We start from the raw sequence: 15,114 nt of genomic DNA, 5'->3' as shown, positions 1-15,114 counted from the left end.
GTTTTTTTCATCTTTTATTTTCAACCTACCTATATCATTATATCAGAAGTAAGTCTCTTGTAGACAAAATATAGTTTGGTTATGTATTTAATTACTTGCCAATCTCTGTCTTTCAATTGGTGTATTTAATCCATTTATATTTAATGTAGTTATTAATATGTTAGAATTTGAAGCTATCAGTTTATTTTTTGTTTTCTTTTTTCTGTTTTTGTTTCTCTGTTTTTTACCAGCCTTCCTATGAGTTTACAGATTTTATAATTCTATTGTGATTTATCTATAGTGTTTTTTGAGTGAATCTGCTTGTATGGCTTTTTTAGTCACTATCCTAGGCATTATATTATATATACTTAACTTATATATACCAAGTCTACTGATATTGTCAATTAGAGTGAAGCATAGAAACTTTACCTCTTTTTATGTCTTTTTACCATCTCCTATTTATAATTGTCTTACATTAAATTACATACATTTAGAATCACATTAGACAGTGTAGAGCCTGTCTAATGTTTAGCATGAAATATCAAACAGAGGAGAAGGCAAGTCTGTTGTATTTAGCCACAGTTTTTGTTTATTGTGTTCTTCCCTCCTGGTGTCCTTTTTTCTAATCATTTCCTTTCTGTTTAGAGAACTTTTTTAGCCATTCTGTAGGGTAGGACAGCTAGTGACAAATTCTCTGAGAATGCCTTGATTTCCCCTTCAATTCCTGAAGAATAATTTCACTGGACATAGAATTCTGGGTACAAAATGCTTTGCTTTCAGCACTTGAAAAATATTGTGCCTATTCCTTCTGGCCTCCATGATTTCTAACAAGTAATCAATTGTCATTCAAGTTGTTTTCCTCTATAGGTAACACTTGTTTCTCTCTCACTGCTTTAAAGGTTTCGTTGGTTTTTTTAATTTTTTTTTTTTTGAAAGAGAGAGAGAGAGACAGACAGACAGACAGATCATGAGTCAGGGAGGGGCAGAGAGAGAGGGAGACACAGAATATGAAGCAGGCTCCAGGCTCCGAGCTGTCAGCACAGAGCCCAACACGGGGCTCAAACTCACGGACCGCGAGATCAGGATCTGAGCCAAAGGTGGACACTCAACCGACTGAGCCACCCAGGTGCCCCTATTGTTTTTTTTCATTTTCAGAAGTTTGACAATTATATTTTGGTGTGGATCCTTTGGGTTTCTTTGGTTTGGGGGTTACTCAGCTTCCAGGACCTTGATGACATAAAGTTAGATCTTTTGTGATAGTCTCATAGGTCCTGAAGTTAGGTACACTTTCTTCTCAGTCTATTGTCTCTCTGTTGTTCAGATTAAGTTGATTGTTCCACCTTCAAATTCACTGATTCTTTCCTCTGTCCTCTCCATTCAGTTGTTTAGCTATCAACTGGGGCTTTATTTCAGTTATTGTGTTTCCAGTTCTAAAATTTTCCTTTGGTTCCTCTTTACATCTTTGATTTCTTTAATGAGACTTTCTATTTTTCCATCAACTCTTTCTACTTTTTCATTTTTTCAAATGTGCTCATATTTACTCACTGAAGCCTTCTTTTTGAGGGCCACTTTATTCTAACATCTCTGTTATTTCAGTGCTGGCATCTGTTATCTTTTTTTCTTTCAAGTTAAGATATTCCTGGTTCTTAGTATGACAAGTGATTTTCTACTGAAACTTGGACATTTGGGTATGTGTTCTGAGACTCTGGATCTCATTTAAACTTCCTATTTTAGCTGGCTTCCTATGGCATTGCTCTAGTAGGTGTTGTTGGGGGAGGGCACAGGTTCCAACTTGGTCTCTGTTGACACCAGGGGTGCAGGCTTCCTTATTATTGCTGGGTGGGAGTAGGAGTTCTGGCTCCCACTAGGCCTCTGCTGATACCATTCTAGTTATAAGGGATAGGGGTATCTCATTACTGTTCCCCACATGGCCCCAGTGATACAGGGAAAGTGGAGAGGGCAGCCTCTTCACTGCAGAGCAGTGTTCAAAGTCCTGACTTTCCACTGACACCACCTCAGTGGGGAGAAAAGTTGGGGTAACTTGTTATAGCTTAGTGAGATTGAAAGGCCAGGATCCCCATTCGGCCTTGGCTGGTATAGGTGGGGATGGGGTCATAGGCTTTTTTTCTGCTGTTTCTGGCTAGAGGAGCACAGTTATTGTCTAAAAGTTATGTCTTTCTAGGCTGCCCCTTTCTTGATCCCTTGGCTAACGAGAGCTGGCTTTTGTTGGAGCTTTTACTGCATCCACTGGCATTCCTATTTTGCCAGCATCCTTATATCCAAGTGTGGAGGATATAAGGCAAAAAGAAAGCCCTAGAAAGCATCACTATGTGATTCCTCAGAACCTGAAGTTCCTAGCCAGTCTGTCTTCCTCTCTCCACCTTTTGGAGTATTCTCATGTTTGTCTTATGCCTAGTGCACTTAGCTGTACAGGAGAAATAGGAGAAAGTACAACTATTTCATCTTCCCTGAAGTGGAAGTAGGCATAGATTTTATGATATAACATTTGTGAGCTACACATAATTTGTTCATAAAAGATCTTGGAACATGAATTCTTTCTTACCTAGGTCACGTGAAGCCATTTTTCTTTGTGCTTTGTGGCAAAAAGCAACTATACATGAAAGAAGCAAGGATGGGCTGGCTCCTTCATTCTCAATTAATGTCCAGAAGGTAGTCTCTGAACTCCAGTCTCATATAATTAGAATGTATGTTGTGAGTGATTGATGTCTCAGTAAAACAAACACAGGGCCATATAACATTGCTATTCCTCCTACAATGGTATATACATACTGTTTAGGCCAGTGGTTCTCAACGTGGGAGACATGGTGCCCTACTCTCCAGGGTCTCATTTGGCAATATATAGATACTATGACTGTCATGACTTGGGCAGGGGATGGGGAAGGGAAGCAAAAGGATTGTGCTACTGGCATCTAGTGGGTAGAAGCCAGGGATAATCCTTAACAACCTACAATTCACAGAACAGCCACCCACAGCTGGCTGTGGAGTAAATAATTTTTTACTCCAAAATGTCACTAGTGCCAAGGATGAGAAAACTTGACAGCTAAGTTAACCTTCAGGTATTCTGTGCAGCTTTTGGCCTATGTAATTGTGAAACTCTGAATGCTAGGTCTGGAATGGCCTTGCCCAAGCTCTAAACAGAGACAACACACTCTGCCAAGACTGTCTTTTCCTCTGGCTTTCCCTCTGAGAATTGCTGTGTGACTCCAAATTAAGATGTCTAAAGTGAAGAACCATATTCCTTGCTCATCCTCGAAAGTATGTTGTTTACATAAATTACAAATGTTTAAAACAAATGTCCTTATTCTCATCTTATGAATTTTTAAAATCAGAATTTAGACATCACTTTTACATTTGCATTGTTATTACTATCCATCACCTACGTAACCAGCCACAGCCATTTCTCACCCTAATAAAACTTTTGAAAGCACGTTGATTCAAAATAATGCAAGGCTCTGTCTTCTGGAATTGTTTGCGTGGAAAGGCAAAACTTCAAAAGCAAGAATGAAATCGCTAAAGCACTAAAAAAATCACAAAAGCACTAAAAATCAATGTAATGGAAAGCAGGGATGAGACTGGGGCACTTGCTACTGGCTAAGTCCTATAACACAGTGTCAGCACCCCTTGCTCCTGAACTCTGATGCTCCAGGCCACTCTCCTACATTAAACAATTCAGGTAACTGAAAGCACCAAAAAAGGATACACAAGACAAATGGAACACCACAAAGAACAGAACTCACCGTCCCAGTATTCATTCGTCATTTGATACTCTTTCTTCTTATATTTTATTCCATTTGAACCCTTCAAAATGTACTCTATCTTATGGCCTGAAAGTAACTTTTCCCAACTGTACGGGACCTCTGAGCCAGTTTCTAATATGGGCCCCTCTTTATGTCAAGTACCTTGACTAATGTCACAGAGTTACTTCTTATGGGGGCAGACACTGAGAACTTTTTTGTCTTTTATTAAGGTTCTCCAGTGCACATCCCTGATTCTTTTTTCTGTGAGACCCACACAAAACCCAATTAGAAATCCCCAAGCAGCCACGCTGATCTTGTTGAGTAACTGTGAGGAGGTGTGGGTCTTAGTTGAAAACATTTGTCCTACTCTGCTGACAAATGTTAGGTCAAAGACGACACTGAGGACTCTTGTCCTTACATGTTTTTGTTCCCTAATAGGCTTTATGATCACATTCCTTAAATGACAGCCAGAGTGTATTTTGGTACTGAAACTATTTTAAAGACACAATGTGGCAGCAGTATTCTGTGTACAAGTAACAGGTCTGGCACTGCAGCCAAGAACAGTAACGGAATCTTCTTCCCTCTTACAGTCATCCTCATTGCCATTCTCAAAAAAAAAAAAAAAAAAAAGTCTCTATTTTCTTTTTTTCCTCCCCTCCCCTCCACTCCCCCCCCCTTTTCCCTCCCTCCCACCCCCCTCTGTCTTTCTGTGGGACTCAGATTCCCTTGTTATTATTTTTGCTTTGAATGTCTCTGCCAGAGTAAAGTCTATATAATGGACAAAATATCTTAACCTATGACCCTATTTGGCTTTGCTCCCTCCTGGGGACATATCACAATCAACAAACGGACAGTTCTGGCATGCTTCGAGTCCAGTGTCTGGGGTGTGACCACCTGGGGTAGAATCCCAGCTCTGCCATTCCTTAGTCTGGGACAACTGAGACAGTCCTTTAACATCACTAAAGCTAGGAAGCCTCTTATGTAAAATAGGGCTCTTATGGGTATCCACCTGATGAGGTTGTCAAGGCAAAATGCACACAAACTCTGTCTCCTTTTGCCTGGCACACAAGAATCACTAATAATCTCTTTAATTGGCTAGTAAATTTTTAAAAATATTTTGAGAGTGATTGTCACTAAAAAAAACAACACAGAACTCTTACTAATTCAACTTCTTAGTAGTAATGCATCGATGTGCTCTGGATAAACATTCACTGCTAATGCTAAGCCGTAACAGAAAAAGCCTGAGTTTTTCATATAAAACATCTGTTATTTCAATACTAAATAATCACAAAGACTTTGAAAGGTTACCAGTGATGTATTACTCAGGTCTACAGCTAATCTTTGAACTAATTTTTGAAATAGCCTCTCAATTTCTCCCACTGAAAAGACTGTACCCTCCCGCAATGAAATATTAAAAAATTCAAATTCGAAATTCAAAGCACTTGCATAACACCCCAGTGTTTAGTCTAGCTTGTCTTGCTTATACCACACCACACGCACTTAAATCTATAATGTACGTCTCCTGAAGCAGCATTTACCCAGAAGAAATACTACCCGGCGGCTGGTTCACCTACTTCCATTTTCATGTCGTAGTGCTGGCCGAGGACACTCTGTATGAACTCTTTGATGGTCCGGTCGGAGGCCAGCTGGGCCTCAGACTGCAGTGAGGCGATGACCTCCTCAATGCACGTCGGGATCACTCGCACCTGCTGCAGAGCCTCCAGCGAAAGGCTGGGCGCGATCCTCTCCCGCTGGCTTTTGGACACTGGCCGCGCGCCTTCCCGTGGCAGGCTGACGGAGCCCTCGCCCAAGGACGGGGTGCGACTCCTGGCTCTCCACAGCCGGCTGCACGCCTCTGCGTCGTCCTCCTGGCTGGAAATGGAGCTGCCCTTCCTCGGCTTGGCCAAGAGGGCCTCTGCGAGCGGAGCGGTCTCCCGTTTCGCGTCGCCCTCTCGGGCCGGGTGCAGGACGGGCTTGGAGGCCGTGGGCCGCGGGCTCCTTGGGCCCCGGCTAGGTCCGGGCCTCTCCCTGGGCGCGGGCGGCGGCATCAGGACCACCGGTCTGGACGTGCCGGCCCTGGAGGCGATGACCGGCGGCTTCTTCTGGGGCCGGTGCCGGAGGAACGCGGAGCTCCGCAAATAGAAGTCCTGGGGGCGAAACGGCCGGGTCTTCCCGGGAGTGGCCGCCTCGCTGGGGCCCCGGGGCCGCGCTGCGCCTCGGGGCGCCTGCTGTGGGAGGGCCGCAGCGGGGGTCGTAGGGCTTTTAGCTCGAGGGGACCCTGATGGCTTTGGGGGTCCAGCGCAGGAAGCGCTGCCCTTCTCCCCAGGACGCGCAGGGCCGGGGACCTGGAGGCGCAGTACTGGGCCTTCATCCACAGCTGGCTTGGAGGCCAACTTCTGCTTGAATCGGAGAAAGTCCTGTTTAGTTTCCTGGCGAATCTTCTCAAGCTCTTTAAAGATGTATGATTCTTCTTTGTATTTCAATCCAAAATGCTTTGAAATTGCAGACATCTTGACTATCTGTCCTGTGAAATAACAATATATTGTATCATATATATATGTATATAGTATGACCCTATTGTATGACTATATATATATATATATATATATATATATATATATAACAAAACTCACGTTGATCTATGCAAGACCAGCTCAAAAACCCTCTCATGGTAGAATACTTGCTGTGCTCCAGAGGCACAAGTGGGCAGTATTAGTTTATATCATTTTAAATCCAACTATTGGCCTTTTCAAAGGAACCATGAAAAACCTTTAGAGCAGTTAACTTTTTTACAGTGGAATTTCTGAAATGCCTATTGGATTTATTTTAACAATTCTTTAGACTATAATATAATGTCCCAATTCCAGACAAGGGAGACAGGCATCTAAAGAAACCCCGCTAATAAAGAATAGAGGTCATCAACTGAGGCATGGATCTAGCCCACAAACATATTTTTCAATTGCTCCAAGTTTTTCAAAATTATTAATTTGTACCAACAATTTTAAGTTGAGAGATTTTCATATGAAATTCCAGATTTGCAGTTTGGAGTGAAGGGGTGGGGGGTAGGGAATGAAGACTCTGGCAGCGCAAGGTCCAAATCCCTACTCCTGAGGAAAGATGGCAGTTTCCTCTTCCTTCTCCAACTAACTGGTCCTGAGTGTCTCCATCCCATACCCAGCCCATTTCCCTCAATATGTCTCCTGAACTACAGTGGACTGTATGAAGGAAGAGAGGCTATCAGCCACAAGGTAGGCTGTAGCAGGATCATGAGGCCTTGAATGCCAAGTGTTTGTACTTCTGTTGGCTACTGAAAACTATTCAAAAACTTTTAACAGAAAAGTGGCTTGATAGGATCTGTTGCTTGGGCAATATTGAGTGAGAGAAATAATAAAGGGAGAGAGCCTTATGCACAGCTTGAGCATAAGGCCTGGCCTTGGTAGCTAGCAGCGTGAAAAGAGAGACATAACAAGGTAAACTGATGGGATCTAGCCAATGAGAAGGAATGAATAGGAGCAATTAAAGATCCTTCCTAAAATAAGAACTTTGAATCATCTTGATGAAGTCTGGGTCATAGCCAAGTACACAATAAAGCTTCTGCTATTCAGTAACTTGTACACTTAAAGATGGTTAAGATGGTAAATTTTATGTGTATTTATTATCACAATTAAAAAAAAACAACAACCCTGCTATTCAACAGGGCCAGTTCATGTATGATCATAAGTGGATTTTCAGATCCTGAGAGCTCTGAGGTCATTAACAAAAGCCAGGCTAACAAGAAGTGTAAACAGAAAAGGGCCCAACGACAGACTCTGGGGCACACGCATCTGTGGGAGGTGGGATGAGCAGGAGCAACAGAGAGGAAAATGGGGAGAACAAAGTTCACAGAAGCCAACAAGAGGAGAGTTTTAAGAAATAAGGGTAAAATACGAAATGATGAAATAATAATAATAATGAAAACAAAAGCAGAAAAAAATGAATTGAAAAAACTAATTTGTTTTAGTTAATTTGCCTAAGGCCAAGGCTCTTTGGGAAAAAAAAACTAAAGCAGAAACATCTCTGGAATATCATCATTATTTGCAAATATGATTGTCTACCTGGAAGATCTAAACATCAAAGAACTATTTAGAATTACAATAGATTTCTGCAAGGCATTTAAACTTTTTTAAATTTTATACAAAACCCAATTCACTTCCTTTATACCAAAATGATCCATTCAAAAACATAGTGATAAAATTCCATTTGTGTTTTTTTTAAACAGTATCTAGCAATGAACATAACAAGAAATGTGCTGAAACTGCATGAATACATTTTTAAATTTTTACTAAAGGACACAGAAGAAAGATTCTACTAAATAGACAGTTACTGTTCCTTGGTGAAAAAAATCAAATATTATAATTATATCAGATCTTCCCAAAATACTGTATTGGTTTAATGCCATCATAATCAAAATCTAAAAATTATATTTTTGAAATCTGAAAAATAATTCTGGGTTCATTTGAAATAACAAACAGGATAGACAGGCAAAGTTTTGAAAAAGAGAAATGAGGGAGCACTTTTCTAACAAGACAATTAAAACTTATACAGATATAAGAATTAAAACTGAAATACGACTGCTAGAATCATCAAGTAGACTGAGCAAAAGAATTAAAAACAGTATGAGTTATAGTGTAAAGAGAGCATTAAATTGTCAAGAAAAGAGTTATTCAATGAACTGTGCTGAGGCAATTGGTTGATTATTGGGGGGTGGATTATATCTCATTTTAAGCCATGTACCAAAATAAGATGGATTTAAGACTCAATGTAGAAAATATTTTCTTATTTTACTTTGCATTTCTTTTTTTTTTACTGTTTTTATTTATTTATTTTTCAGAGAGAGAAAGCACAAGCAGGGAAGGGGCAGAGAGAGAGAGAGGGAGGGAAAGAGAGAGAGAGAGAAAGAGAGAGAGAGAGAGAGGAGGGAGACACAGACTCCACAGTAGGCTCCAGGCTCTGGGCTGTCAGCACAGAGCCCGATGCAGGGCTTGAACTCACAAACTGTGAGATCATGATCTGAACCCAAGTTGGCCTCTTAACTGAGCCACCCAGGTGCCCCTGCATTTCTTTGCTTATCATCTTATCCACCTTCTTGATTGGGTTTACATTAATTCATAAAAACATTATCTTTATAATTAGATTTCTTCATTTACCATGTATTATGGGCAATATGAAAACATCCTATCTGGCCTCTAAATATAGTCATGTTGCTTTTAATCTCTAATATCCACTGTTGATTCTCAATCAGAAGACCCTGTTACATGGCAGAGGGCTCACCTCATCAACAGGCTTTCTTTCTCTACCCGTCTCCAATGCCTAGGCCTCGAACAGTTCAGCTCTATCCATAACCAGATTTCACATTAAAAAATGAAAATAGGGGCACCTGGGTGGCTCGGTCAATTAAGTGTCCAGCTCTTGATTTCAGCTCCGATCATGATCCCACAGTTTGTGAGATCCGCCCCACGGACCTGTCAGTGCGGAGCCAGCTTGGGATTCTCCCTCTCTCTTTTTCTCTCAAAATAAATTAATAAACTTTTAAAATTTTTTAAAAGAAAGAAAAAGTGAAAATAATATGCTGTTGCCTCTTTCCTGTCCTATAGTATATGAATATTAGAAATGATTTCTAAAACCCTTAAGGAAGTTTCTCTTTTTAAAAAATGCTGCATAATCCTCCTCATAGTGTTTTGGCTATTATTGTTTGCACAGGTGGTAATATGCTCACACTGACACCATCTGCATTTCTTCCTACAAAAGACTGAAAGGCAGTAACTAGAAGAGAGCACAGAACAGAAGCACATTAATACCTGATGAGAATCTGACTTGACTCTCCCAATGCACTTCCCTTTTGTTTCTTAGTTCCTGTTTTGTATTCCCTTCCCAACTTCTCTCAGGCCCTTGGTTTACTATTGAAGTTTATCAAGTGTTCATTGTTTAACATTTCTCAGTACATTTCCTTGAATTCTTCATAGGAAAGTTGCTCTTCAAGTGTAAAAATAAACTTGATATAGATATAGGATATAGAACTTCTAATTTGACAGTAACTTCTATTGTATTTTCAAGGTAGGTGGTATCGCAATGCTAAATGGGCCAGTCCATCAAAACTTGATGCCTTTCTTCTTCTCACCCACCCCTCAACATTACAAAATATGTGAAATAACTTTTAAACATCCAATCTCATGGGAAAATAACAGGTTCTCTTTTTCTTGGTAAGCAATTTATTGAAAGAAAGAGACTAGTTCTGGTTTGGAGATTCTCAAGGAAAAATAATGTAACTGTCCCCAAAAACCAAAGTATTAATTTACATACGGTGTCAAGCCTGCTGCTCACAATCCAGGTTAAATTTACCTTACATTTTAAGATGGACAGAATGTGCTTGAAATCTTTGCAACCTGAGCAGTAATTTTACTCTCTGTTTCTTTCCCAATTATTGGAGCTCTGAGCCTTTTTCTTCTTCCTCTCCCAGGAGGTTCAGTGAGGGAGTCAGAAAGACCAAGAGCCAGCCTTTTTTCCTCAACCGAAGGTATGATCAGACATGAGAAAGCTCTCCAGCCAAAAATGGCTAAAGGCCCAAAGAGAGCTAACTAGTGAATTCTCTAGACTCTGGGACAGGTTGTTATCCAATTCTTGCAGGTATGGCTATTCCTCCGATCGGAACAGAAGATCCATACTCTGCTCTAGACTTCAAATAAGGTAGAAATAAACAGAGAAGACCACCAGATAACTTGGTTCTAAGCTGCATGGAACCACCTCACACAGGGAAAGGAATCCTTCATATGTTAGACCTAGTTCATCAGATTATTATATTGAGAATAGAGCCAAAGCACCAGCTGCTTATGCGGAGCCTTGACCTCTTCTACATATGGTCATGGATACATCAGTGGGAGGAGTGACACATTAAGAACAAGATTTAGGTTCTCTTGGGTCCATGGCCAAATATTATCACAATTCACTTCCTAAATTTCATATCAATATCAACTTCCAATGCACAACATTAGAGTTCCAAAAGAAACATCTAAGTCCAAGGATAGTCTATCACATCTGGTAAAATCTTCACATTGCAAGGAAAATAAAAATATTCTGAAAACAATTATTTGATTTTGAAGTATCAGTGGTAGAAGTGAGATCTGTTTATGCATTGATTATAATTTATGAAAAAGCTTAATAGAAAATATACAATTATTTTAACAAATTTGCTAAGAAAATAAGATAATGGTATTTTTTCTATTTTTGAAACTTTCTATAATATTTGTTTTGCTGCCCTGAATCTTAATAATATCAATAATGGTAACTCACACTTATACTGTGCTGGTTAAAAATGATACAGGAAATAGAGACAAGCTCACAAAAAAGCTTTTTTTCTAAACTATTCAGAAGCCTATAGAAATTTCAATGTCTCTAAAAAACTTACTCTACTGTTATAACTAGTACCTAGAATATGCCCATAGCCTTTGTGATATACATATATACACACAAACATAAATACAGAACAGGCAATGGAGCAACAAAACATTCTCCCTGCCTTTTTCTTCTCCCATGTTCTGTCTTTCTTTCCTGAACTTCCTTCATCAAATTTGCTTAAATAGCCAAAATAGGAAAACAAAAGAGTTGTATTATTATCATAATGCTTTTGACATATGAAATGTTGCATGGTCTCAATTTCAAAAGCAATTTATTGGAGTTCCACATCTACATCCACAGAAAATCCCCTACTAATAACAGAGTTGATAAACTCTGGGGAAAATATAAAAAACAAGTACCTGAGGATTCTTAGAAGTAAACAAAAGTAGGACTGGGGAGCAGAGTAGAAATTTGTGGAAACACTGGCCTAGAGGTAAGTTTCCAAGTTTATTTTGGCCTTTCCCTAAATGCCATCCATACTGTAAAATGGCATAGTGCAGGTGGCAAAAACTTTGATAGAAAGCCCTTCATCATTATGGCCAGAAGAATCAGAGAAAAGAGCCCTGGCAACAACCACCACTGAAGGGAAAGGGAAAAAAAATCCCAAAGGAGAGAAAGCCAGAGAAGGTAATCCCCTAATTCTGTGTCTAAACCCCATCCAAGTCTAGACTGACCTCTGAACTGTGCATATGTGGAACAAACTCAAAGCAACACAACAAAGGCTTAAAGAGCTGAAGTGAGATTTAGCTGAACTTAACTTCCAATCACAAAGAGTAAGATAGAGCTTACAGTGAGTGCAACCTGGTGAATTGCCTGCCAAATGAAAAACATCAACATTCTTCAAAGGCATAAAACAGAACCCAGAATCCACACAATAAAATATTAACAATATCCAGGATATAATTTAAAAAGTCCTCGGCATAAAAAGATCCAGGAAAATGTGACTCATTCTCAAGGGCACAGATGTTAGTCCAGAGATGACACAGAAGTTGAAATTATTAAATGAGGACTTTAAGGCAAATATTATAACTATGCTCAGTGAAGTAAAGGGAGGTATACTAAAGATGAATAAAAAGACAGAAAATCTTAGAAATGAAAATAAATAGAAATTTTATCTCTGAAAAATATAATTCTTTCAATAAAAATTTGGCTAACAAAATGGAGATGTCAGTGAATTGCAAGATAAATCAACAGAAAATATCCAGCATTTAAAAGAGAAAGAAAAAAGCTGGGGGAAGTGGCATGGGGAACAGCCTTAGAGCCTTGTGAAGCAGTATCACCAGCTATAACATATAGGTAAGCAGTATCACAAAAGGAGAGGGGAAAATGGGATGGAAAAAATACCAAAAGAAATAATGTCTTGGGGCGCCTGCGTGACTTAGTCAGTTAAGCGTCCTACTTCAGCTCAGGTCATGATCTCCCAGTTTGTGACTTCCAGCCCCGCGTTGGACTCTGTGCTGACAGCTCAGAGCCTGGAGCCTGCTTCGGATTCTGTGTCTCCCTTTCTCTCTGCCCCTCCCCCACTTGTGCTCTGTCTCTCTCCCTCTCTGTCTGTCTCAAAAATAAATAAAACATTTAAAACTGTAAAAAAGAAGAAGAAGAAAAAGAAGAAGAAGAAATAATGTCTCAAATATGAAGAGATATATAAATTTATGGAATCATGAAACTCAGCACATTCCAAGCAAGATAGAACCAAAGAAAACCTAAGCTACTGGAAATCAAAGACGAAGATAAAATACTGAGAGCCTACAGAGAAAAACATTGTTTATAGGGAAACAATTCAAATGACCATAAACTTCCCATCAAAAACCACTGAAACTGGGCACCTGGGTGGCTTAGTGGGTTGAACATCCATCTCTTGATATAAGCTCAGGTTATGATCCCAGGGTCGTGGATCCTCACTGAGCGTGGAGACTGCTTGGGATTCTCTCTCTCCCCCTGCCCTTCTCCCATGCTTTCGCTTTCTCTCTCTCTCTCTCTCTCTCTATATATATATATATATATGTAATTTTAAAAAATGTAAAGGCAAAAAACAAAGAAACCAAAATAGTGAAAAAAGATTTATAATGCTAAAACAAAACAAAGAACTGTCAACACCAGATTATATATCTAGCAAGCATATTCTTTAAAAAATGAAGGCAGGGGCGCCTGGGTGGCACAGTCGGTTAAGCGTCCGACTTCAGCCAGGTCACGATCTCGCGGTCTGTGAGTTCGAGCCCCGCGTCAGGCTCTGGGCTGATGGCTCGGAGCCTGGAGCCTGTTTCCGATTCTGTGTCTCCCTCTCTCTCTGCCCCTCCCCCGTTCATGCTCTGTCTCTCTCTGTCCCAAAAATAAATAAAAAACGTTGAAAAAAAAAATTTTTTTTTTAAAAATAAATAAATAAATAAAAATAAAAAATGAAGGCAAACTAGGGCACATGGGTGGCTCAGGCATCTGATTTTGGCTCAGGTCATATTCTCACAGTTTGTGAGTTCAAGCCCCGCATCAGGCTCTCTGGTGTCAGCACAGAGCCTGCTTCAGATCCTCTGTCTCCCTCTCTCTCTGCCCCTCCCCCGTTCATGCTCTGTCTCTCTCTGTCCCAAAAATAAATAAAAAACGTTGAAAAAAAAAATTTTTTTTTTAAATAAAAAAAAATAAATAAAAAATAAAATAAACATTTTTTTTAAAATGAAGGCAAATTGGGGCGCCTGGGTGGCTCGGTCGGTTAAGCGTCCGACTTCGGCGGATGCTTCGGCTCATGCTCTGTCTCTCTCTGTCTCAAAAATAAATAAACGTTAAAAAAAATTTTTTTTTAAATAAAAAAAAATGAAGGCAAATTGAAGACATAATCAGATACAAGAAAACTAAAAGAATTACTTACCAGCAGACTATAAGAAATGCTAAAGAAATTTCTTCAGACTGATGGGAAATTGTACAAGAGGAAAATCTGAATCTTCAGGACTGAATGAAGGTCAGAACTGGCAAATATCTGGGTAAGTTTAAAAGGCCATTTTTTTAGTCTTTTTTTTAATTTAATTGTATGAAAATCCCATGTTATTGTTGGGCGGTTTGTATCTAGATGTAAAACATATAACAAGAACCAAAAAGACTAGGATGGGGTAGGTAAGGTAACTATGTTTGTAAGGGTTCTGCATTTTATGTGAACTAGTTCAGTATTAACTCTAGACTGTTAAATGTTAAGAATGTATATTGTAATTCTTGGAGAAATAGTTTTTTAAAATAATGCAAAGAAATGTAATGAAAAAGTCAATAGACAGTAAAATAGAATACAAAAAATATTATTAAATCTTAGAAAATATTTTAGACTAAATAATAGTGAAAATACAACATCAAAATGTATCAGGGGCAGCTAAAGTAGTGATCAAAAGGAAAAGTACAGCTTAAATGCTTAAATCAAAAAGAAGAAAGGTCTAAAATTAATAACCTAAGGTCCTACATTTAGAATCTAGAAAAAGAGGAGTAAAGTATATCCAAAATAAACAGAAGAATGTAAGTATAAGGACATAAATCAGAAAAATACTTGAGAAAATTAACAAAACCAAGAGCTGGTTCTTTAATAACATCAACAAAATTCTGAAAACCCCTACCTAAACTGTTTAAGAATACATGAGAGAGAACAAAATCACCAATATCAAGAATAGAAAAGGGCTTTTCACTACAGGTCCTAAAGATAATAAGAAAATATGATAAACAACTTTATATCAACAAATTCAACGACTTAGATAAAATGATCAAATCCTTGAAAATTTCAATTTACCAAAATTAGCATAAGAAACAGAAAATCTTAATATTACTATATGAAATAAACTTATTCATTACCAAAAATCTTACCACAAATAAACCTCCAGGCACAGATGGTTCTCTCAAACACTCAAGAAAGAAACAACAGAAATATTTTCAGAAAACAGAGGATGAAGGAACTTATTTTCTGAGACTTACATAACCA

General features: G+C 39.0%; 1 protein-coding gene across 3 annotated transcripts in view; it reads right to left on the bottom strand.

The window, feature by feature from the left end:
- The window catches only part of TTC6 (tetratricopeptide repeat domain 6), a 209,651-nt gene that overhangs the window by 192,075 nt on the left and 2,462 nt on the right, over positions 1-15,114 (bottom strand). For 2 of the 3 annotated variants that reach the window (XM_058738878.1, XM_058738879.1), the window contains exon 2: positions 5,312-6,261. The exons of the other annotated variant lie outside the window; for it this stretch is intronic. In XM_058738878.1, the coding sequence (XP_058594861.1) occupies positions 5,312-6,247 (936 nt within the window). In that variant the 5' untranslated portion in view covers positions 6,248-6,261. The remainder of the gene's footprint in view (positions 1-5,311; positions 6,262-15,114) is intronic. 3 annotated transcript variants of the gene reach the window in all.

This window comes from Neofelis nebulosa, chromosome 7, assembly GCF_028018385.1.
Source record: "Neofelis nebulosa isolate mNeoNeb1 chromosome 7, mNeoNeb1.pri, whole genome shotgun sequence".
Taxonomy (NCBI): domain Eukaryota; kingdom Metazoa; phylum Chordata; class Mammalia; order Carnivora; family Felidae; genus Neofelis; species Neofelis nebulosa.
This window is presented reverse-complemented; position numbering and strand designations above follow the sequence as displayed.